The 27,170-nt window shown below is 32.7% G+C and overlaps 2 protein-coding genes across 2 annotated transcripts; both read right to left on the reverse strand.

Annotated features, from left to right (window-relative positions):
• Positions 1 to 2,419: 2,419 nt before the first annotated feature.
• On the reverse strand, positions 2,420 to 3,079 carry LOC134240595 (uncharacterized; the record flags this gene model as incomplete). The annotated part of the gene is made up of 2 exons (XM_062722679.1): positions 2,841 to 3,079; positions 2,420 to 2,599 (listed from the first exon to the last, which is right to left on the reverse strand). Coding segments are annotated over exons 1-2 (403 nt in total), but the record flags the coding sequence as incomplete, so codon positions are not given.
• Positions 3,080 to 18,882: 15,803 nt separating this feature from the next.
• Positions 18,883 to 21,079, reverse strand: LOC134240593 (uncharacterized). Its single transcript, XM_062722678.1, has 3 exons — positions 20,812 to 21,079; positions 20,342 to 20,579; positions 18,883 to 20,019 (listed from the first exon to the last, which is right to left on the reverse strand). Exons 1-3 carry the CDS (start codon positions 21,032 to 21,034, stop codon positions 19,485 to 19,487), a joined length of 996 nt encoding a protein of 331 aa, XP_062578662.1. The 5' UTR covers positions 21,035 to 21,079; the 3' UTR covers positions 18,883 to 19,484.
• Between the last annotated feature and the right edge of the window lie 6,091 nt (positions 21,080 to 27,170).

A 27,170-nucleotide genomic window follows, 5' to 3' on the forward strand; every position in this document is an offset into this window, starting at 1 on the left:
CATAATTACTAAAACTTCCTGTATATTCTGTTTTGTTTCGAATAGTACGTCATACCAGCAACTGGATAAATGATATTAATTATAATGAAGTGTTTTTTCTAACTGAAAATATTGCGCTTTCCTAGTATACAAAGATTACATAAAAATAGGAGGAAAAATTGAAATTCCCCTCGCAAAATAAATCTTAGCAAGGATTTATTTTGTCATTTTTAGTAAGGATATTAAGATTGCTAAAATTGAACATCGCTAACAAATAGCATTGAAGGTGGCTGTTATCTCTTTAAGCAAAAAAATCGCCTTAAATTTCCCTCAATAAAATTAAAGCCAATGCTATTCTTTTTTTAATTAGAGGAAAAAAATCGCTAAAATCGCGCTTCCATGAAAAATTCCTCTCAGCATTTATAATTTAAATATTGTATCGAACAGCTCAGGCACATAAGAATAATTTAAGTATATGTAAGGGATAAATAACGAGATGGTGTTGAATAGTTTAGTGAAAACATCCCCTCCGGCCCGAGGAGGGGATGTTTTCTCTAAACTATTCAACACCATCTCGTTATCTATCTTACTTAAAAAAAATTTGGTCCCGAAAAAATCATATGCATTTACCCATTCAAATATCCAACTTGCTGTAATACACTAGAATGTAGCCCATTCAAATATCCAACCGTGACACAAAACAATAGCCTAACCGAACACCCCTCTTATTCATGGACTAGTGAACATGAAACTATATATATGGTGCTGATTTCATTTCAACCCTTTTCATTGTACTGAACAGTCATGAAATCAGACGAAGAAAATTTTAAAAATCCATTGTAAATTAGAGAGGTTCAGATTTGTTTTGAATACTTTTGACCTGAAAAGTGAAGAAAACTACAGCATTTTGATAAAAGCTGTAAAAAATTCCATATCAAGATCTGCAATGAAAATGGTGTCGAGAAATAGATGGGCTGTCAATTATTTCAGTTCTTTTTGGAAGTACGCCGGAAAAAGATGAAACAGAGATGAATCTCGGATAATCTGAAGGGATTTATTGATAACGGACCCTGAAATGATATTCAGCAAAAAAGAAGTGATGCAGTTTAAGATTCAAGAGGAATATGAATATGTATTTATGTGTCAAAAAGTGATGCTTTCAAAATTTAAGACCGAAAACATTTCTAAACTTGTGCAAAATTCGGAGGAATTGTTATTTCTGTGAGCATTGGAAGTGCATTTGAAACACAATAAATGTGATAAATGCGAAGTAATTACGGTAATTCCGTGTGCACTGGAAATTAATTCTAATTGTGTGGAAAATTTGGAGTAATTATTTTATTTTTCATATGCATTGGAAATACATTTTTAAACTGTTTTTTCTCTTTTGTTCATTGTTTTATGTTTTCTGCACCTCAATTGGGTATTTAAATATCCAACTGACAGGCAGTTGGATCTTCAAATATCCAACTAGTGCTGGCTGAATCGGTAAAATATACGTAGACTAATAACAATGGGTGACGTCATGGAAGTTTTTTAATTGATATAGAGAAGTGTGTTAAGGTCAAGATCTAGTAAATAACTTTAGACTAACTTTTTGGTGCTAGATCCATTATGACGTCAAAATCAATTTCAACTTTCTTTTTCCCGAACTTTACGGCTTTAGTAGAATTGTGTAGAAAATGGGGTATTTCCATGACATTCAATTTCAAATCATATGAAAAGTAAACCGGATACCTGTATTAAATTTGATACTGATTTAAAGAAAAGGCCATGAACGAACTAATTACCGTTTTCTCATAGACTGTAGGCAATCTGGATACATTTCCTTTGTCGAATATGAAAAAAACTTCCATATTTATGACTGGTTTTCTTAATTTTTCATTGAAAATGACAGTTCAAAATACAGTTTTTCATCTTGTTTACCTACAAATTATGCCCCAAAACACCTTGTTTGACCAAGCTAAATTTGTAAAGCATCAATAAAGGAATTTATTTCTCAAATTTGATAAATCTGTAGGCACCTTTCATTTACTAGATCTTGACCTTAAAGTATAGCATTTGATTGATTGATTGTATATTGTTTAACGTTGTTTTGTCCTATGCTCGGCACTCAGGGCCTTTGAGCAGTGAGGGATCTTTTTCGTGCCAGCACCTACTGCGACACGGGGCCTCGATTTATACGGTCTCATCCGAAGGACCGGTCTCCACGTCCTGCAGTGGGATTCGAACCCACGACGTAAGGATTGACTTACTTCGCGACTCTAGAGCAGACGCTCTAACCACTGCGCCACGCGGGCTTATTTGATAGCAAACTGCATTCCAATGATTATGATCCCTCATCTATTAAAAAAATGATTTTTTTATTATTTTCTCCTTTTGACACAAGACAATACAAGAAAAGTAACAATAAAGATAACAGTAAGGCATGACAATATGCCAGTAGGAATTATGATGTTTTTGTTTTTTGATCCGCCTCTACACTTTCCATTTTGTCGATCATCCTCACTAGACATCATGGCGTCTAACAGGGTCAGAAAACTGGTGGTTGTACATGTCGAATTATTCAAGCTTTCTTCAGTGACATTTGTTGTAATGTTATTTCTTGTTGTCTCATTCCCTATCAAAAGTGATTATCACACATACATAATGATAATATTAGGCATATAGAGCGTTAAATAATTTTGAACAATTGCAATTACATTATACATGTATATTTAAGAGTTTAAATGCATAATATTATATAAGTAAATGATAACTACAGTTTTATAAGAATAAAAAATTGCATAAACAAAATTCTAGTATTTTTAAGATCTACTTGATATCAAATAAATGTACATATATTATTTCTTATATGTAACCTTTAATGTAAGTAATATTTATGCGTCCCTCACAGCAGGAAGTGGTGTTTTCATACAGAAGAATCTTCGTGGGACTACTCATCACAGTCATATTATAGTTCATTGCAGTGGTACAATTCTCCCAGTTTACTTTTGTTACAATATCAGCTTCATCAATGATAACCTTTGAACATTGATTGCACCAATTTGGAAAAGAACAAAACAGAGTCAGTACAACTTCCATTTTGTGGTCAATAGCTTAAAATTCACGAAACAGGAAAATATATAATGTATATTAAATGATTTTATTTCTATTTCAGAGAGACCATGCAGATTTCAAGAGTGTCATTTCCTTTTTATCCAAAGCAATGAGATATGATTAAGGAATTTATATAATTGAGATTTATATTATCTAAAAAAGCCAGAGAAATAAAAAAAAAGACATCTTTTTCATAAAAGAAAAAAAAACTGATAAAACTCAGAGTGAGAATTGACGTAAAAAAGTAAAAAAGAAGAATTTTAATGAATATCGAGAATAACATTCACATTTTTGTTGAGTTAAAAAAAAAATTTCAAACCAAAGTTTTATTATGTTTCACGTTTGGTTCTCCTTAATGCACTTAAAGTGTTTTAGATAATGATCTGAATGTGTCTTCTATAGCAGAAAGTTAAGACTGAGTCAAGACCGCAATTTTTTATATAAAGAACACTAACAAATATTTACTAAAAATTACTATTCTAAATTACTGTGTTTAAATACACAATGTACAACCTCATCATGTATCTCCCAAAAAATACCATTGCTTCATTGGAGAAGACCAAACAGGTGATAACTTCTGTTTCTGGTTGGTAATACAAATGCAGGGTAAGAGCTGTTGATGTGTCCGCGTTGAATCTGTTTCATGGTATTTTTAAACATGACTGGAAATAGCTTCACATACGTAAAAACATAAAAGATTCAAACATATATTGTTGAACTGTCCTACATACTACTGCAATAAGGAAAGACCAGGGGCCCCGAGGATGATCCAAATAAATCAATTGAAGCCAATGGGCTTGGTTTACTTCAAATTTTAAACTGCATTTATGGGCTAAACATATGCGTATGAGTCACCGAATTTCCTTTGACATTTACCATAATTTATGTATATTACATTGCGCGGGGATATGCGCAGTAGGGAACTAGGATTGAACATAACCCCTATCGAAAAAAAGGTAAAACAAATTTTAAATGACATTAACAAAACACTTGTTTCTCACAAATATACTTTTTCGGAGAAAAAGTTATCTTTATCAGTTTTTGTCTTGTAAAGCTGGTAGTCGTATTTGGAAGGCTAAAACTTATCCTGTTCTCATATGTCCTTAATTCATTTTCTTTACGATTGTAATTTCAATGTTCTTTGAAGTTCGAAAGATTTCTTTGCCAATTGCAAACACGTTGAGATGTTGTCCTCATTTCAATCATTCAATATTACATTCCATAATTTATTTATTTTGTCAAAAGGTCAAAGGATGCATTTTATTTGACGTCACAAACGTTGAACGCCGTTCAAGTACAACGTCATAAGCAAAAATCAAAATTCACACTCACGTTGAACCGAAGCTCTTGCAATAGCTCTTCCATTAAGGGGACCGAGTGGGGTTTTCATTGCGCAATTCTTTGCGCATCATAGTACAATGAAGCGTATTGACTGTTTTATAGCAACTTTTTTCATTTAATTAACAATTTTTTTAATGAGAAATTTACAGGTTGAAAAATTCAATTACAATTTTTTGTGATTTTTAAAACGATTTTTCAACTGATAGGTAGATGAACATCGAAATAGTGTGTTTTTGACGTTGATAAACCGAATCTCTAAAAGAAAGGGAAATAAAGATGTCATAAAAGTATTCAACATGGGCTCTTGAAATTTAAAGCATAAGAATTTGAGAATCTCTTGATCATTTTTCTTTTTTTTTTTTTTACTACTTATCCTTTGTATCCGTCATAGTTTGCACAACTCCATAAAAACAGAATTAATCGTTAATTTTTCACATTTTCAGATGCCCACTCTGGAAACCTGACGGTAGTATTTTGTATTTCTTGCATATAATGTACAATATAGTATTACAAATCATATATTATAATCTGAGCAAAAAGTCTTTTGTAGTATTTGTATAATTTCCTTTAAAGTGCAAAAAATTGATACTCTCCTATAAAATCCTACAGTAAATGAACCTGTATTTTGAGACGGTCCCTTTAAAATACCTGGACAGTAGATTTTCCCCAAACCTGGCATGTATACTAAAGTCAATGTAAGTAACATATGTTAAAAAATTGAAGAGTTTCGCTATTGTAGTTTTCGCGCAATAAAACCCCATTCGGTCCCATTAATTGTTATTTACCCAAAGGATAAAAAACGAATTTTGAATTATAAATCTTATTTGAATTCATGGCAAGTAGTTTAAATATGTAAACATAAGCACTGAATCACCATTTTTTAAAGGACAAAGTCTCAAATCTGCAACGGTATGTGCAAGCAAATTGAGTACTCCGCTAATACTAACACGTTACTCAATTTGGTTGTACAAACAGTTATATTGAACGTAGATAGCATTTTTCATTCATATAAAGCGGGGCTGGGTCCTCGTATTAATTATAAAGATTTTATGCAAACAAGATGTTTTTATATAAATATATTATATTTCACATCGTTACTATTGTGAAATTAACAAACGAGTCTTCGTCTTCCAAATCTGTTGAAAAAAGAGAGAAAACAAATACAAGAGCAAATAATTTCATTTATATGTTAACTCTCATGCCGTATCTTCCAACTATATTCAAATAAATCGGGATAAAATATTGAGTAAAACTAGTTGGATATCAATTATTCTTGGGAGTAACTTTCGAGTACCTGTAAATATTCCAAATCAAGAGTTTGTATAAAAAATAAAGAAGCAAACTTGTTCTATTAAGAGACAATTCCAATAATAAATCTGGTTTCAGCTCCATTCAATTTAAAGTTAAATATTAAAAATTACCTATAGAGTAATGATCGCCTTTCTCTCAAAGCGCAGGAATCAGCTGAAGACTGTTATTTTGCATAGTGTTCTTACGGATATGCCGTTTTACACGCATCCGATCGGGCTAGAAAGCTTTGTTGTCTAAAGATCACAAGGGGTTATCAACTTATCATAGGAGTGCTATACAAGTTTCAAGGTGGAATTTATGTTCCCTAAAAGGGCACAAAATACCAATTTGGTGTATTAAATATTAAATTTTGAATCATATATGTCATCCTAATTCATGAATTTTGGGTTATAATTTCACAAAAAATGTTAATGACTGTTACTGTATGGGCATTGTTGGTTTTATTTTGCACTGTGTTCCAATTCCTTTATGTAACATTGATACTTAATTAGTGTGAAACCATTTCTATCAAGAGTAAGTTCACCATCACTAGATAATGTGAGTATATATGTAGAAAAAATGTTAGATTATCATGAATTTAAATCTAGATATAAAAGTTGTATCACTAAACGTTTAACAAGCTTTTTCAAATCGAAGTTTTTAGTGTTTGAATGTGATCAAAAGATATAAATACTGTATAGTCAAATATAAATTATGAATATTAAAAAAATGAAGTATGTGGAGATAACAAACAGCATTCGAGCTCAAAACACAATAATTACAAACAATATCAAGTTTCTAATACCTTTAATGTACATACATGTAATAATTATGCGTCCCTCACAGCAGGAAGTCGTGTTTTCATAAAGAAGAATCTTCGTGGGACTACTCATCACAGTCATATCATACTTCATGGCAGTGGTACATTGCTCCCAGTCTACTTTTGTCACAATAACGGCTTCATCGATGACAACCTTTGAACATTGACTGCACCAAGTTGGAAAAGAACAAAGAAGGGTCAGAATAACTTCCATTTTGCGTCTGAAGCTAAAAATTCTAAAAACAGGAAAATGTAAATAAATAACAGAGTAGAATATTCATTTTAGAGAGACCTTAACAGATATCGAGTGTCACTTCCATTTAATAGATATAGGTTTTAAGTATATGTTGGTTAACTTACGTATCATGAGATTTGGTGCCGAGCGAAGGAAAAGCTTAACAATATACTTAGTACATGATTCGAGAAATAAAAGCCTATGTGTCACTTTTCAAAATCTATAATAGTAACACAAGTCCATATGCTATTTTACACATGATCATTTGATCAAGTTTGAGCTAATCAGAGAGCTTAGAATAATAGAGAAATAAATATAAGACTATAATCCTTGTTTTTGATTTTCGTAAATATGATATGTTCTGTCCTCTAAATTAGAATCAAATACAAAATGGCGAGTTAACTTTTTTTTTGCACTTTTCGATTAGATATAATTCTGAAGTACATGTATCAGTGCTCAGCGTAAATCCTAAATATTCAATCAATTTCTAAACCTTGCTAAGGTGTCTTTTTTTCCCTCGTAATAGAGTTGAATAGATAAGGTAGTGTGCTAAGGTGTGTTAGTATATGTTGGTTTGTTCTTGTGCCAAACAAGGGACGTGATTTGCCTCAGGACTGATGTCGAATGCTGTTTTCATTTAAGACATGCTCTTTGTGAGGGGATGCTCCTTTTTGTGGTGCTCTTGTAATTTTTTTTTATGTTTTAATTTTAATTTTGGCTACACAGTTTATTAATTCAGAGAGACTGGGAATATTAAAAGATATTTTTGTTTGCTTTACTAATTATGTACATTTTAATGACTGTTGGAACATGAGGTCTTAACATTGGTAAGTGACTTTACCATTTGTCCATAATTCTAACGGTGTGTTCCCGTTTTGCACACATTTGATGATTACATATTACGTTACGTATTTTCTCAACATTTTGTTTAAATATTGTATTGTTAAAGGTTATATTGTCAATTCTTATGAAAACTGTTCTTAATCAGGTTTTTAATTTCTTCTCTTATACTTCGTCTCTTGCATTTTATTCAGTTTCAAAATGACGCCTCTAAAAGTTTTGCAAATACACAGAAATTCTTTCTTTATTAGTTGCAAGGACAATCAGTCTTTTCAGGGTTTTTCTGCTTACCATACTTTGAATAACAGTCAATAAAAATAGTCCACTACTTTTCTGTTCAGCACTAAATATCTTTGGAGGTGTTTTGCTTATTCTTGACTTTTTTCAATTTCATAAATTGCTAATATCATTTTTCGCTCCTCCTATCGAATTTGTATTCGGGTCTACATTTCTTACATTTCTTCTCTTGATTTTTTAATTAGTACATTACGACCTGTTGTTTCTTTTTTTCTAGTTATACCCGCACTTTCTAGAGAAAGTTCGGGTATATTGTTGTTACTCATGTCCGTCCGTCCGTCCGTCTGTCACACTTTTCTTCCCTGAACTCCTCCTACATTTTACACAGTAGCTTAATCATCTTTTGGGAGATGGTTGGTGGAGTCATGTAGATGTGCAGTAAGGTTTCGGAATGTTGATTTTGCCCCGGGGGGTCAAATGGGGGTCGAAAAATGACGTTTTTTTTATGCAAAAAGCCCCTTCTTCCCTGAACTCCTTCTACATTTTACTCAGCAGCCTAATCATCTTTTGGGAAATGGTTGGTGGTGTCATGTAGATGTGCAGTAAGTTTTCGGAGTTTTGATTTTGTCCCGGGGGGTCAAATGGGGGTCGAAAAATGACATTTTTTATGCAAAAAGCCCGTTCTTCCTTGAACTCCTCTTACATTTGACTCAGCAGCCTAATCATCTTTTGGGAGATGGTTGGTGGTGTCATGTAGATGTGCAGTAAGGTTTCGGAATTTTGATTTTGCCCCGGGGGGTCAAATGGGGGTCGAAAAATGAGGTTTTTTATGCAAAAAGCCCCTTCTTCCCTGAACTCCCTTTACATTTGACTCAGTAGCCTAATCATCTTTTAAGAGATGGTTGGTGGTGTCATGTAGATGTGCAGTAAGGTTTTGGAATGTTGATTTTGCCCCGGGGGGTCAAATGGGGGTCAAAAAATGACGTTTTTTATGCAAAAAGCCCCTTCTTCCCTGAACTCCTTCTACATTTTACTCAGCAGCCTAATCATCTTTTGGGAAATGGTTGGTGGTGTCATGTAGATGTGCAGTAAGGTTTCGGAATTTTTATTTTGCCCCGGGGGAGTCAAATGGGGGTAGAAATTTCTTCTTTTTTTTAATATATATTTGATATTTTTAATCACCCTGCTTTCAAGAACTTCCCTAATATTTTATGCATTAGCTTTAAACCATGATCATTTTGAAAATGATTGGTTTGTTTTGTGTATGTGTAAAAAAAAAACACTTTGATCCCTAATTGTGGCCTGACCCTAGCCTGTGAGGTGATGATTTGAAAAACTAGAAATATGTCTATAGGACATGAATGTCCCGCCAGATGTATATTACTACTGAGTAATTAATGCTACTGTACATGAAATTTTGTATTAGAGTATAAAGTTTGATGAAAATATCTTGAACAGTTTCATTAGAATTGAAACTAAAATCTAAATAAATTGGATATAGATAATAAATTCTCACCAAATTATGTATAAGTGCATGCTTAACATAAAAATGTCTTAAATTATTTCTTTAAAACTAAGCAAAATACAAATTAAAGAGGAGGGAGGTCAAGGTCACAGGAATGTGCAAGGTGAAGTTTTTGATGCAGTTGAATAGCTCTCACTAATACATATCAGCATATTATGTTTGATAAAAATATCTTGAATGTTTTTATAAAACTGAGCTTAACACTTTTTTTAAGAAAAGAGAGGTCAAAGGAAAGGTTGGAGTCAATACGTTGTTGCAGTTTAAAAGCTCACATCAGTATGAATTTACTATTAGCATATGAAGTTTGATAAAAATATAATTAATGGTTTATTTAAAACTTAAATAAATACATATTTTAAAAGTGAGGTCAAGTTCAAAAGAAAATTCAAGGTCAAAATAAGTTGATGCATTAACAGCTGTCAGCAGTATGTATCAGCATATGAAGTTTGATAAATAATGTATCTTGAATTGTTTATTCAAAACTGATCTAAACATTAATTCTAGAAAAGTGAGGTCAAGGTCACAGGAAATATCAAGGTCAAAAAGAGTGAAGCATTGTAAAGCTTACATTAGTAATCTATGTATCATGATGTGAAGTTTCATTGCACAACTTGAATGGTTTCTTTAAAATAAAGCTATAAACACTAATTTAAAGAAAAGTTAAGTGAAGGTCAAAGCAAAAGTCAAGGTAAAAAAATATTGCCGCAGTTGGATAGTTTACATAAGTATATGCATCAACATATGAACTTTGATAAGAATATCTAGAAAGTTTCTTTGAGCTCAATGGAAAGACAGATGGAAGGGTAGAGGATGGACATGACAAACACTATACATGTACATGTATTCCTAATCATAGCATGGCATAAGAAACTTGAATCTACATTAAATGAGGATGTTTCCATATCAAGATTATACAAGCAAATTCAAAGAATTGTGGTCCTCTGCTTTCTGTATTTTAGTGAATGGGATGCCATAATTTATGGCAGATTGTATGTCAAATATGTACCCCTATCATATGTCAATTTATGAAAATTAGGTCAAAGGGGAAAAATCATAGCATGCTCGGAAATATTTTGTTGCAGGTAATGTACATGTCAAATATGAAAGTCCCATCTCTTTTCAATCAAAAGTTATATATTATATAATATAATATTTTTGAAAAGTAGGTTAAACTTCTAGGTCAAGGTCACAGAGTCAAACGTCATGATATATTTAGAAAAGTCTTTTCACATGTAATATACATGTATAATTTGAATGCCCTATCTTTTCTCTTTTAATATGATCAATTTAAAATGTAATTTTTTTTTTAAAGTAGGTAAGACTTTAAGGTTAAATTCTCACTTGAGTTAAAAAATCATAGTACATTTACAAAGTTTTATGGTAATATACATCGTAACATGTGAAATATGAAAGCCCTATCTCCTATTATTCAAAAGTTGTGACCAAGGTTAAATTTATTAAAGATGCACATGCTGTCAAAGATGGACAGACTCAGACAGACAAATGAGATTTAATGTTCCCTCCCTTTTCCAAAAACGGGGGACAATAATGCCCTTGCTGTTCTTGAGAGGAATTAAGATATATGATGGAAAAATCGATCCCCTGCATATTTCTTAACGCAAATCAATATTGTGTTTTATGTCATTTGTTTGTTTGTTGTTAAACATCCCTCCGTATAATCCCTATTTACCGCCCCTGCCCCTATAAGCGCCCCCTTACATGTAGGTATTCATGTATGCAAACTACTACTTGTTTTTACATTTTTACAAGTTTATATATACAAATAGTTTAATGTGGTCCATCTCTTTGAATGATTTTCATTCCTAATCATGTAATTCTAGGAGGATAGGTTGATGAATAAAATGTCAAGCAATCTTATCATTGATGCACTTTTATTTAATTTAATGCAGTCATATTGTGAACATTTCCAGTTCATTAGGAAAGTGGGGATGACCTCCAGGGGTTCCCAACCTTTATACCATTAAATTTACATAACATAACACAAAAAAAAATTATGTATATTCAAATGGAAAAAGTTTCATACTAGCCTGTTTAGGAGTCACATGATCATTTGTCATTACAGGGACAGGGAGTGGATTTGGAGACCCCCCCCTGGAATTTGCAGGACTATAATATATACTGAAGCAAATAAAAATGACTTTGGATGCCCTCCACCCTAGAAAACAGAGACCACCATAACTTTTCTTTTTTTTTTTTTTTTTTTTTTTTTTGCTTCTCAGGAAATTCTGGTCTGGAAATCCCCCTCCCTCCCAGAAAAAAAATTCTGTATCTTGTAACTGAATGTAACGTCCAAAACGGGCGATAACTCTTCAGAATGTGAAATTCGTCTTATTGCAGCATCGGATGACCTTTGATTCTTTAAACTTTAACCTAACCAGTTGCATTTCAGACTATTTTACTCAAATCTATACCAACTCCTGTACTTACCGACTGTCATAGGTCCCGTAAACTTCATGAATCATAATCCATGTAAAACACAAAATAAATCTTACTGACATATATGCAATGATATTTACACCAAACTAGTACTGCACGTGCAGTCCAATCTAAAAATGATAATGGTAAAACTAGTACTTAAGTTGGGTACGTGACGCAAGCCCAATGTGATACATTTATAGTGCAAGAACAAATTTAAAATTATCATTTACAAAAGATGTTTTATCTTAACTTTGCCATCTAGGCTTATTTCCAAAAACAGGCAAATAGGGTGTGTTTGTGTGTGTGTGTGTTGATCGGAGAGGGGTGGGGGATTGACTAAATTAATTGGGCATATGGCAGCTTTCAAGGTGTTTCTGCCTTATCAAATATAAAAAAGTTTGTACATTTTGAAAAAATCATCAAAAACGCTTTGCACTAATTTGAATAATATTATTTGTTGTTAATCTATATGAGAAAATAGATTTAAAAAGTATTAATTATGGGCCAAAAATTTATATCCCCCCTTTATCAAACCTAATTTACATCATTAATTAAATTATGTTGTTAAATTTCAGACTGGAAACGAATTAAGAAAATGAAATACCTATAAGATCGAGGCCCATGGGTCACATGGTCACCTAAGCATATTATGCTCCCGGGGCGGATCCAGCAATTTTTGAACGGGGGGGTGGGGTTCCAGGGTTGTGTCCCTCTAAACCCCCCCCCCCCCCCCCACTCCCCTTTTACACACTCTCAGGCAAAGATTCACACACACATGAATGGAAAAATATAAGATTGTGGAAAATAATATCTTTATTCTACGTCCTTTTTTCTTTGAAAAGGTACCCCCTGTCTGTATTAAGCCTTATAATTGAATGGATTTGCAGCATTTCCGAAGAGTAGAATGAATTTTCTTCAAGAATTTGAAAATCCTTTTTGGGCTGGGTATAAAACAATGAATTAAATTTTAGTTCCTTCATAAGATTTAGTTTAAAAAAATGGCACCTTCTTGTATATAGCCAACACAGCCAAATTAAGATCGCGGAATCTAATATCAAATTTAACCTCGCATGTTACATATCATATATAAGATATATAAAAAGAAGTAGAATATTTTCTACCATTCACTCATAAAAAGTAATAGTGAAGGTGAATGAAAAAAACTAAATGTGTGAGAATCTATCTATTCAATACATATTTCAGTAAGACGTACAAATACTTATTCTCGGGAAACGTTTTATCCCCCTTCTTTCTATCTCTTTCTCCACTTGGCAAAAAATAAAGGGGGGGGTTCCAACCCCCGGAATCCCCCTCTGGATCCGCCAATGTGCTCAATTTGATGAATACATGTATTATGTAAATTATTGAATTATATTGACTTTTTCCTTGGTAAAGCCCAATTTGAAGGAGTGTGCATTTAGAGACAAACACCTTAGTGCGGGTATTACTGTCTCATGACAGCATCTAGTTAATGTTCTTCCTCTACTTTTACCACAATTTATTTAAGACGGTATTGCTTTTCAATCGTGATCTCACCATTTACTTGGCTTTCTGTAATATCCTTAAGTTTATTTTATTAACTGTAAAACTGTAGTAAGTTCATCCACATATCTATTTTATCTTACATGCAACTGTTTTTGAATTATTGATGCAAAGTTAAAGTTTCCTACTTTTACTACCTTTGTTATTGTAATATTTACAGGTTTCGGTCCTATCCTTGGCTTGCTTTTTTCAAACATTTTTGTTTTTACCTAAAATCGATTTTTTTATTTTTACCAATTACCTTTTTGTGGATTTTCTTTAGATTTATTTTTCAAAATGATTTTAATCTATATATCATTTAAGGTATTCTGTATTATCATGACTTTCGAGTGATTCTACAGTTGGATTTTGAATCACCATTTCATTATCACCGTGACGTTTGTGAGTTTTGAACATTCTGTCTATGTTCCCTCTTTTTCAGTTTTATTCATAAGGATAATTGTTACTGCTATACTTTAGACCTTGGCTTTTCTGACACAATTCCTTTTTACCAAAATCTGAAGTAGACAAAATATACATAATCTAAATGTCAAAATATTTTAATAAAATTAACTTTAATAATAAAATAATGTTTGCGTGCTCCTCCCAGCTTGGGTTGGAATTACTGGGTCGGTGGGAAAAAATTTTTTCAAGAAAATTTGTTGACAGGATAAGAGTAAAAAAAAAATATCGTGTTCTGGAATGTAAAAAAAAGGTTTTGCGTATTTTTAGTCTGTCGGTCGGGAGAGGTTTACCAAAACTTGACAATTTCAAGATATCCTTAGGGCCTATTTTTGGCTTAAAGACCCTCGTCAGTTGAAGGTAGAAACACTAGCTTAACCCCTTCTCTACCGTAGAAATGCGAATTTAATTTTTTATTATTTCAGGGTTCCTTACTGTGTAGTTGAACAGATTTAAGAACAAATATTTAAAACTATCGTTGCATGTTATGGAATAAATTATGCGAACATGATTATATCTTTTTAGCTCACCTGAGCCCAAGGCTCAAGTGAGCTTTTCTGATCGATTTTGTCCGGCGTCTGTCTGTCTGTCTGTCCGTCTGTCTGTCTGTTAACTTTTCACATTTTCGACTTCTTCTCAAGAACCGCTGGGCCAATTTCAACCAAACTTGCCTCAAAGCATCCTTGGGTGAATGGGATTCAAGTTTGTTCAAATGAAGGGCCACGCCCTCATTCAAGGGGAGATAATTGGGATTTAATGAAAATTTGGTGGCATGTTTTAAAAATCTTCTTCTCAAAGAACCAGTGTGCCAGGAAAGATGAAACTTATGGGAAAACATCCTTAGGTAATGTAGAGTTAAGTTTGTTCAAATCATGACCCCCCGGGGGTAGGGCGGGGCCACAATGGCCGACCAAAGTTTTACATAGAAATATGTAGGAAAATTCTTTGAAAACTTCTTCTCAAGAACAACAAGGCAATAATTGATCATATTTATATGGAAGCATCCTCAGGTAGTGTAGATTCAAATTTGTTAAAATCATGACCCCCTGGGGTAGGGCGGGGCCAAAATGGCCGATCAAAGTTTTACATAGAAATATAAAAAAGTTGCGCACGGTGTTGGTGTCAAAAAGTTAAAAATTACTATTGCGGCGGCATTTGCGCTATTTTCATAATTTTAAAACAATTCACTATATGAAAACTATATATCATTCATTCGGTAATTGTATACTTAATACATTTTAACAAAAATATTGATAAAAAAAATTCCATTTGTCAAAGACATTAATTTGACTTTTCCGTCAATTACGTGAAAAACGCATGTAGACCGGTAACAGGGGCGTCGCACACTTAATTACAAAATGTTGATAACTTCCTTAAAACAAACAATACAAAGATAAAATTTGGCAGAAAAATTCAAAATATGATGCAAATGATGTAAATTCTTAAGATTGTAATGTCATTCAATCCGTATGCTCTGAACGCGGCGTCAAAATCCAAGACAGAGGTGTAGACGCGCGTTAATCGACGAAATATGGGATACACATAAAAAGTCTTTGGTTACTTAGAATAATAAATACATGAGCTAAATCTATTTTTAAATTATATCTCGGTGATCCTTTTTGTGTGTTAAGAACTATTTTTTATAAAAGACTGGTATTTTTGGTTGATATGTATGTTGGATTTCTGATATTAAGCCGATTTATTGTGAGGATGTTGAATAATATATGGTGTGTCACAAAGTTTGGAGTTTCATTGTCACAAAGTTTTTAAGATTCATAAAATGGTAAATTTTGTAATGATGGGTGAAAAATTTATGTTGAAAATTATTTTAAATTCTACAAAATGTTGCCATGTTATTGAGGGAAAGATCTCTAGACAGAAATTTAACTTGTGGTGTCTCTAAATTTTAATAATAATTGCTGTTTCACGTATATGCACTACATGTTGGTATATGTCACAATTGAATTTGACGGCAAATTACCTTCATTTTAAGAATTCTTTTTTTCTAATTTGGCACCAAACGACATTTAATACAAAATGTGCAAAATCAAAACTTTATTTAGATCTGAAACTGAATTGAATCTATAAAGCAGTGTTTGTTTTATATGCTCTTTACAATGTCAACATAATTGTCACACATTGTCCAAAAGTAATAAATCTAACTATAATTGTATAAATGTGGTAATATAAACCATATGTATAGTCATTGAAAATAGACATATTGAAAATTAGAAGATTTTTATGAAATGTGCATCTTTTCAAAAAGTTATTTGTATATTTCAAAATAATTTTCAATGGAATTGTGACAAAATCCTAACAAAATATAAATGTCAACATAAATGTCACACACGTAAAAATTTGGCGTTTTGACGTTATTAGGTTTTAAAAATGCATTACGTAACCTAAAGCGTCAAAAGATAATTTTCCCAAATAAACTTACTCTTATTGCTGATGAGCCTTATATGGATAAAAGAAAAATGTACCCATAATGCTTGATTTTAACAATAACTTTAGGTTTTGAAAGTTGTATTTATATATATAAAAGTAAAACATGTGTATTGTATACTGTAGTACACTGTATAAGTATATAACTATATATCCTTGTACCATTCAGAGTCCGAATTAAGACACGAGAAAAAAAATCACACAAACCAAAATTAATGTAAGGATATGATTTCCAATTTGAATAACCTGACATTAAAGTGTGTCAACTCTATTTGATGCTGTAATAAACTGTTGTACATGGCGAGTGTTTATTGAATAGTCCAATATTGAATAAGGGTTAGGGGTTGTCGGAGGTTGTAATTTAGATCAAGTATCAGATTTTCACTACAATTAGTTCTTTTTGTCATCTACTCAATAGCATCGTACGAAATGAAAAAAAATTATTTTATTTTGTTTTAAACAAAAAATAGGTATATAAATTTACATATGAATTGCCGACATTTGGAAACAGAGTAAGGCGAGATCGGCTATATTACCTTATTTCTTTCAATTAAAAATATCTGTTTTTCATTTAAGCAATGGGTCTTTCATTTTTCATAATTTATTTAGTGATGTTTCATTTTTTCTTCTTATTATAAAAAAGCCTTTAAACTCATTTAAACCGACCAAAATAGTACCAAGTAACTATTTATTTGAACAAAATCTAGTTTAGGGATAGGATAACGCCTCTATACATTCGCCTCAATCTAATTAAAATCTGACCCCGCCGTCACCAAAAGTCCTCAACATCAACCTCAATTAATTATTTAAAAATAAATCCTGATGAAAGCATATGCGAAACGCTCTTTGAAACACTCTTTCTTTCCATTCATAAGCATGGAAAGGGCAAACAATCCCATAAAACAGGTAAACTGCATGGGTATCCAAAGAAGTAGGAAACCTTCGATCATTGATATGTGAGCTAGGTACTTATGAACGGGGGGATGGAGAGGAGAAAACTGAAATATTTTTCGAATAAATACAACTGAGCCCTCAAATTAAACTCCACTTCATTGAAAATTCTTTTCATTGAGAACTAAAAGTGAGGGAGAGGGAGGGGTCGATTCTCAAGTTCAATTCCTCTTCTTTTTTAAATTGAATTATTTGAAATATTAAGATCTACTGTAAGAGAAAAGTACTCAGTATGTAAGGGTCTATGTGATGGCTAAAGATGGGATGGCAATAGGTACTTTGAACGAAAAAAATAATTCAGTGCTAAATCAGCAACATAGTTACAATCGTACAACTTACTGAAAACAAAGGACAGGTTCGAGGGCCTACTGATATGATATAGAATGGTTTCGAATTTATCTCAATTGAATTGAAAGCACATCAATTTAAAATGCGATGCCGAACAAGTTATGTTATTTCTACACAGTTTTTTTTAAATGAGACAAATCATGCTTATATTTTCCACCCGCAACATGCATGCAAAAGGGCAGGGAGAGTTTAGACCTAAAATATCTGCATCAACGTACGGCCACGTATACATTTCCCTTTTGGATTTTTCTGAAACTAAGAGCTATTTTCTCGCAGATTGAAACAGACACATTTTAATCATTTTTTGTATAGACTATATGAGGAGAAACATTAGTCAAATACAGTTGATACTTTGTCAGACAGACCATGATGATACCCGACCAGAAGAGAATTTCAGTTTAATCCCGGGATCAATTAAGATTAACTCATAAATATTAAATAAAGCCAAGTTTATAAAATCATGAAAACTATTCTACCTTTAATCGAGACCCATCCAACAAATATTGAAAAGATAACATAACAGAATAATTTATTTGCTGTATTATATATCAACATTGAACTACTTATGAGAGTTTAATTACATGTGTTTTCAATGAATTGCACTATATACAAGTAATTGGTGGTATTACTGGGTTTTTATTTTTTCTTCGTAAAAAAATGTTAGCGAAAAAAGCAACGTCAAAATAATTTTCAAGAACTTCACGTAAAATAACGTCATTTTGACGTTACCTAAACTGACACCAACACCGTGCGCAACGTGAAAGGAAAATTCTTTGAAAATCTTCTTCTCAAGAACAACAAGCCATAATTGATCATATTTATATGGAAGCCTCCTCAGGTAGTGTAGATTCAAGTTGTTTAAATCATGACCCCTAGGGGTAGGGCGGGGCCAAAATGGCCAACCAAAGTTTTATATAGAAATATATAGAAAAATTCTTTAAAAATCTTCTTCTCAAGAATAGCAAATCCATAATTGATCATATTTATATGGAAGCATCCTCAGGTAATGTAGATTCAAATTTGTTCAAATCATGACCCCCGGGGGTAGGGCGGGGCCAAAATGGCCAACCAAAGTTTTATATAGAAATATATAGGGAAATTCATTAAAAATCTTCTACTCAAGAATAACAAAGCTATGATTGGTCATGGGACTACTTTGGGATTTAAAATTTTCAATAATAAACCAATTTCTACTTTCCCTAGCCACAGTGCTCAGGTGAGCGATGTGGCCCATGGGCCTCTTGTTTTTTATATTAACAAGAATATTTGCAACTTACACGTCGTGAATTATTGTGAGTTATTCACGTCATTTCAAGAGCAAATAGATTATTGAAATTAGCTTAAGTTCCTATCAGCATCGAATTTACGAATCAAAACAGTTCTATATAATTGTGACGTAACAGTCATATGATGATCATTTTTTTGGTTTATTTGGGTCTTGTTTACCTCTCTCACATCACTTTTATCTGATGTACATGTATATGTACATGTATGCCACTTTTGCAAATACTTTTACCATTGAGTTAAAGCTAAATCCTTTCTATCATTAAATATTTACTCCAATTTCACAAAATTAAAGTACAAAATATGTAGACTGTCTTAAGTGGAGCAAGTGTGAACTATAACGAACTCATTTCAGCGTGGAACAAAATCAAAGTTATTCATAGTATATACTACTTCTGAAACAAAACTGAAAAAGTGTACTTCAAACATGATATGCATATGTACAGATCAAATCTAACCTATAAATATTTCACGTATACTCCCTGATACAATTATTTTTCGTTCCTCAAATTTTACCTCTTATATGTATTTTACATAGGATAATGTCCCCGTTACTAACATTAACAAGAACAACTGCACTTATTGGAAGAAAACAAATCAAATTCACAAGTATGAAAAGTAAAATTAAATTTATATCAGTAATCTTTTTCATTTTTGAAAGTTTGTTTTTAAATAAGTTGAATATATGAATGTAGTGTAGAGTGGTCGTCCTTATTCTGGCCTCTCTTTTGTCCTGTCTTCTGAGAAAGCAAAGACAGAATCGGTAAGGAGGGTGAGGCACCTCTACACGGAGGAGGGACAATGTCATTTAAATCGAGATAACCCTCATTTACATTCATGTACGTTGCTTCATCATCATCATTCAAGGACACTTTTTCGTCGGTATTCACGTAAATACCTTCCAGTTCATTCACGTAAATTGATTCCTCTTCTGTGTCTAGTTGGTCAGATGATGGAATATTCAATTTGATGTTCAAATCATGTGCTAGAGGAGTTGATCTATTTTGACGATGAAGTGTTTGTTCCTGATTCAAAGGTTCTGTGGCAGGTGCCCTTTGGGTCTGATTATTGACTCCTCTCAAGGTAATTGGAGATTTCCTGCTAGTCTGACTGGTTTCTCGCTCTGTATCTTCGTGGGGTGTTGCAAGTGGATTGTAATTGTTGAAAATTACATCGAATTGGACATTTTTTGGCATACTGAATCTGTGTAATAAAAAGTTGCACAAAGTTCATTTGCCTTATAATTCTTTTTATTATAAGTGAATTTAAAAAATTGACATAAAGCAGCGAGTTTTTCATTTTTTTTAATGAAATTTATTTTCATATTTGTCAAAAAGTTGCACAAAGTTCATTTGCCTAATGTTTTTTTTTCTTTTTGTTTGTTCTTTTTTTTTTGGTTCTTTTTTTTTTGGGGGGGGGGGGGAAACGTAAATAAAAAATTAACATAAAGCAGTGAGTTTTAACTTTTTAAATGAAAATTATTTTCATTTCAAATTAAATTCATGAATCAGAAAAAAAGGCATACCCTGATTTAGATTTATGGAATCTCATTTTCGCTGAAAGAAAAATGACAAAGACGAGCAACACGAGTAAGCCCCCTACTGCGGCAGAGAGGATCAGGGGGAAATAGGGATGATAAACGTTTTTAACGGAGGGGGGAATTTCTCGCTTAACCAGCTTAGTCGAGGTTTGTTCTGTTGCGTTGGTTATGAATTTTTCAGTAGTATTCAAAGGTATGTGTAACCCTCCGGCATGCAGCGTCTCTGAAGAAGATAAAAACATTCTTTTCATGAAAAGAAAATTAGTTTTGGTTTCACTCCTATTTTATTTACATATGAATCTGAAAGCACAAATTAGAAATTCAAAGATATTCTTAATTATTAATTTCTCGAATGATCCATAAAACATAAAATAATGATATTAATAATAAACAATAATTAATAAAATTTTCTGTTTCATAATTTTTATGAAGAGAAAAAAATCATCTGTCTATACCTGATGAATTCGGGGTATAGTAAATCGTCAATGTTCCTTCGCAACATCTTTTCCCCTCTTTCAGAGTCCCAAGGGGGTGATTGATTTCGAGGGGGTATTCTAATTTGTAGAACTTCAGACACTTAGAGGAATTTATTTGTAATCCTTCAATATCAGTAACATTCAATACCCCGCATTTAGAGCACCACTCTGGATAAGAACATCGAATAGTTTGCTCGTCCATTTTCAAATGCGGAAATTTTTAAAATGAATATCACTTCCCCAAATTTCCCAGAATTTTGTTACTAACCTCTGTAATATATATTTTAGGAGAATATATCTATGTAAACTAACTGTTTATTTTGAATTCCTACATAAGTACACGTAATTGCATTACACTAAATACATTTATTTTATACAGACGCACTTTGTAACCATTCTCTAATCATCAAAAGAATGTTGTATTGAGTGTATACTTTTATGTTTCTATATTAAGAAGAACCACCATTTTTAATTCAGTTTAAAAGATATGATAATTAACTTGTCGTGTACAGTGTTTTACAAAATAACATTAGGATCAAATTAAGATTAATTAAAATTAAGGCCTAGGCTGACCACGATTCGTAAAAAGAATTTTTCCTCCATATTAGATTAATTATTGACAAACAAGTTGATGAAACAAGAATATCAGCAGTCTCCTTTAAAGTCATCATTTAATAAGCTCTATGATCGATACAATGACCTTGTCAGCAAGTACATTTTAATAATGAGTCAAATGTTGACTGACAATTTTTCATAATAATTGTTAGTCCATTATTTACACACAGAATTGACAACGGATTTTTCCGTTATTTCCCCATCATGACAAGGATCACATGTACATTGAGAATATGACCGGTCGGCAGTGGACCTGATCCCACTTCTGATGTTTTGGAGGTTCGTACTTTCCAATTTTGTATTTTGACCTGGCGTATAGAAGGCAAATTCCAACCAACAATCCTGCCCTTTGTAACTGAATTAATTCCAATGATTACAGTTTGTTATAAAGAGACCGTTGGCCATATCTGTTTGAAAACCGAATGATCATAGGACCAATGGACTTTTGCGAGGAGTGTCGACTTTTACCGTTGGCGGCTTATTTTTACACTTGGACAGTATACGGAAACTATTTTGCAATAAAATAATTTAGCTTATCATTTAATTAAACGAAAATTACGGGCTGAAATAAAAGATATATAAGTTGCCGATGAAGAACCCGACAACAACCCTTGCCATCAGATACGGCCCATCACATACTAGTGCCCCATACACCATACTATTATCAAATCTGTACCTCTGTACATGACACAGGCTAAAATGTCAAAGTAAACCGTCAACCGTAAAAGTCAGTGCTTCTCGCAAAAGTCCACTATGTGACTGGGGACTTTCTATCCAAATTGACGGATAGTCGACGCACACCCTATTGTTGTTAGATTGACTTTTATGTCACTTTCTAGTTAAATATCAAGATATGAAGCAGATGTATCAAACTCTGTGGTATCTTTTCTTTCAATTTCACTGGGGTTTATCGAGTCGATATATGAATGGAAATTACTTTCGTTAGTTGATTGTACATCGTCTGTATATTAAAATGGCGAATTGAATTCAAAGGTCACAGAAAGCGTTTTTCTTGGCATGTGTAAGATTTTAAATTGCTCCTGCTTCGTGTGAATATAAAAAAAAAGGTATGCTTAAACGCTCTGCAATTGAAAAACATGAAAATTCCGAGAAATACTTTTATATATTATTATTATCTGCCTTATTATTCCGGAAATGTTTTAACGGTCATATAGCACCAATAAACATATTTTCTCTACATATCTGCCGTCTTAATTTCTAAATATCTTATTAACATCACATATTATCCATGTGATAAAGATATATATGCCGTGTTGAACAGTATTTTTGCACAGCTGAAACCAAACAAAAATTCCTGAAGTATGATAAGCTATAAAAATTGAAGCATTCTTGCAAATTCGACGAAATATTATTCGTTATTAACAAAGTACTGGCCAGGAAAGAACATGATATTCTAATGCATAATTATGAAGGATTGACGTTTATGCTGGATCTGCGCATGTGCGCGGGAAAAGTATCGCGAGAATCATCAGGTCGAAGAAACTATTGTCAATGAGTTGGATTACAGGTTACTATCATAAAGTACTACATGTACATGTGTTTTTCGATAAGGCTAGTTTTTTAATATATTCGATCAATGCATACTATCTCTGCAAGATATATTATTGTTTTCAGCGGCAGCTCACACAAATTGGTCCGACCAAAATAGTTCCATCATGATTAAGTAGATACAACATTATTGTTCATGATAAGAGTGAAGTTGTGTATTTCATACGTTAAAGAAATCAAAAATAACGTCAAAATATTATTAGAAAATCACTTTCCCCCCGAAATGCAAATGAAAAATATCAATATTCCTACGCTCGCTCCCTCCTCAGCCTTTTTTTTTTTTTACATGTTTGATAATAGAGAATATTTAGGTCATTCTTCGATTCATATTTTTTCACCGATGAATTGATAATACTATATCAACAATTGTATTAAGTACATGTTTATAGTCTGTTAATTATCATACAATTTCCTTTTAAGAAAAAATAAATCATTCTGTGTGTGTATATTATTAAATGACGGAATTTTCAATCCCTGGCTGGATTCTGCTCACGTGTGTACACTTTGTAAACTGTAGGGGATAAAATGTGTGGCAAAACGAGAACTGGGTCGGACATTCGGGTTCGTGTTGGAGTTCAGCATAGGCTTACCATTTTATATAGAACTTGAATAATGTAAGTAATATCTGCGACGAATACATTAGCATATTTCAGTAATTTTCAAAACAAAAAAGGTTTTCAGTTTAGAATTTTCCGATCCGGTCTTGATTTTCCTAACACGGCCATTTTAAACACAAGTTGTTGCAGATGCAAATGTTAGAACAAACTATATATAGTTCAACAGGGATTGTATAATTTTTATTAATCAGAATTCGTATTCATATGATCTAATTAAGAAAAGAAAAGTTTTGTCTGCCATCGTAACTTCTCGGCAAAACAAAACGTGTTCCTCCGAGCTCGCTGGATGCGTTTAACAGCTCCATCGCACGTGTGTAGATCAAGGCTAATGTTGGTCTTGCGGACACAGGTTCATGTAGGCCTATGTGTACCGTTTGTTAGGAGACTGGGTGACCTCACCATGCTCACGAAATTTACACCAGTTCCATAACTAGGCCCTAGACATTGCAGTTTTTTTTATTAACGTCATTATAAACACTGATAAGCATATTAAATCTAAAAGTCGAATATCTTTGGATATGGGGTAACCCATATCTATTCTTGTTAGAATCGCTCTCGGGAAGACGTGATGCATTTTTCCAAGCATTTTACACGCTTAATGCATTATGTACATTATTATCTACTAATCCCATGCTCACATATACATACAAATGATTAACAATGATAAAAATTAGGCGTCCACACTTTACTTCACTGACATAAACAACAATACATTTGTATACATTTCAGCGCACTGTGCTTTATTGTTTCCACACAATATGAGCAAAGCAGTATAAAACAGATATCAATTTATACAAAATTAAAGTAAACACAACTACTGAACTGTGCTTCCCTCGCCGCCCAGGAAAAACCATAGATAAAAAAACAACACTGATTTATGTTGAAAAAACTATGGAAACCTGTAAGTCCGCAGCAATATTGCGAGGTAAACAAAATGAATGGCGGACTCATTCTCACAAACCTAATATAAGAAATTGCCATTTATTATAATGTACAAAATTTTGACTTGCTCGGGTAGAGTGTGCGCTAGAGAATGATTACTAGAAATCTCTTTAACCCATTTGAACACGTCATTACCTAAAACCCATTTCCACTGGCCATTACTCAGTATTCAATTACCCGGTATAGGACTTTCGTTTCGACTCAAACAATTTGTTTACATGTCGTTAGGACAATTATTTCTCGCTATATGTCGTAACGCGAGAAATTTTAATTTTCCCCGCTCCTTTGTACAAGTCTGTTTGTTTACAGCTTTCCGCGTGCTGCACTGTCAGTGAAAAGTATATTTCACGTGACTATTCCACGGCACAAAAAGCAACCAACTCTGAGGTGTGCTCACGTATTGACAATATCTATAAAGTATACAACTTCGAAACACAGAGACGAGTATGCTACTCAATACACGTTCTACGATCAATGCTCATGAGAATTAATACAGAGGGGAATTCTTTAAAAAAAAGTGCAAGATAAGCCTTTTTTTTCTTTTTATAAATGCATGAACTTTACATTTTTAGTAACAAATAACTGAGCAACAAATAATGAAACCAGTTACATTGCAAATATGAATATCGAATTTAAAAACTGGAGTCTTATTTCTAAATTTCCCTAACCCACGTGTTTGTAGTAAAAATAAACATGTAGTAGCCCATCCTGCTTTTCGGCTCATTCATGAGATTGGACCTTTGTTTGCTGTGAGCATGAATATTTCAATAAGAGGCGGTTTAATATCCGACTCGGAGAGAAAATAATTTTTTACCAAATAATATTTCATAACTTTTTGAAGTGATGGAGTGGGACTGTCTTATGTGCAGAAAGTATATAACTTATATAACTTGATGAGATACAACATTTATTTATTTTTTAAAATAAAACACTTATACTGCATATATATATCTTTAATTAAAACCAAAATATATATTTGAATTTAACCGATCAGAATGCTTTATTTGGTAATTCAAAGGAATAACAAGTTTTACACAAGTTGATGTTTTTACTCAATTCGTATTCAAAAAAAGGGTCGTCAGTTGTATACATCATCGACGTAAGCCTCTGGCCGCTATCCCCTGTTTATTTTTTTGGCTTTGTTTGTCTGTGGCTCCTCCAAGATCACGCAATGAAATTTTGGGTCCAGTTGTATTTGATTGCTGATGATGGTCTTTCTCTGAAGAGGTGATAAATAAGATCCAATTCATTTATCAAATTTCTGTAGTTCATACGTATCTGTTTAATTGCGTTAAATTAATCATTAAAAACAACGAATGTTAATTTACTAAAAACATTGACGATTTCCTCCCTTAAATAATTAGATTCGCTTAGTGTTTTACTTATCCCTTTTGTAGAATTACGGCTATTGAAAAAAAATATGTTCTGTATTGAGACCGGAGAAACTAAACCCAACCAACAACCCTGCTTCTAGTTAAGGTAAGACGATCCTTTTGTTACATTATTTTATTTCAGTTAGTGGTTCAAAATGATATAACATACCTTTCTTTTTGTCCCTTCTTTTTAAACATCTGTAAAATAGTCAATAAATGCAAATTACGAGATGCAAGATGTTTGCATAAAAAACAAATATTGTTATACCTTTCAAAATTTGTTCCTACACAAATTTATACGAAATCAAAATACTGAGACAGTACTGAAAGACGGGGTCAAAATAATCTTCATGCTAGATTTTACAAATGGAATTTTTTACGATTTTTTTAATAACAACTTAATTTCTCAATAACATACTAAAAACAAAACGGTGAATAATATACATTCACATTTTTCATTTAATTTGAAGTTAATGCATATAATTGCTTAGTCTGGAAACCTTTCTGAACTGCTCCGAATTTCATTGGGTACGAATTAATATTTTTTTCCGGAAGTAAACAATGGATGATGCGTACGCAGTCATAATAATACGCCGGATAGTACTTTGTTTACTTTTACAGTTAATATTTTCAGTTTTAAATTATCAAAATACTTTATTAGTTTGAGTAAGAAAAAGGTTCATATCACTTTCTTCAGTTTCATACAGAATGTTTATGTTTTGATCAAAACAATTTCTGCACTCTTTCATATGCGTAGATTTATTTCATGTGTTATCACCACGGCTTCCGTTTTGAGGCCTCTGATAGTAAACTAAAAGACGGGGTCACGTGACCCCGTCTAAAAAGTCTAACATTTCTAATGTTTTTCTGAGCGGGCATAAAAAAATCGATGTTGGACGCTCGATGAGATGTTGGACAGCTTACGACACAGAATGGGCGGAGCTTCATCTCATTTACATTCAATGGTGTTAAAAGTGACTGAACTGAGGTTACATCACAGAAGACAGTACAAAATACATATATGTCAAAAAATTAAAATGAAAGGTATAACAAAACATTTTTTGACCATGTTCTCGGGCAAAATGCGTTATGTCGACCCTCGAACCAAACTGTCTGCCTTCAGCCTAACGGCCTCAGGCAGACAGTTTGGTTCTTGGGTCCAACAAAACGCATGTTGCCTCGAACTCAGTCATTAAATGTATATTGTATCAAATTATGAAAA

This window comes from Saccostrea cucullata, unplaced genomic scaffold (genome assembly GCF_032062105.1).
Source record: "Saccostrea cucullata isolate Sc308-1 unplaced genomic scaffold, CSIRO_AGI_Scuc_v1 ctg3064, whole genome shotgun sequence".
Lineage (NCBI taxonomy): Eukaryota > Metazoa > Mollusca > Bivalvia > Ostreida > Ostreidae > Saccostrea > Saccostrea cuccullata.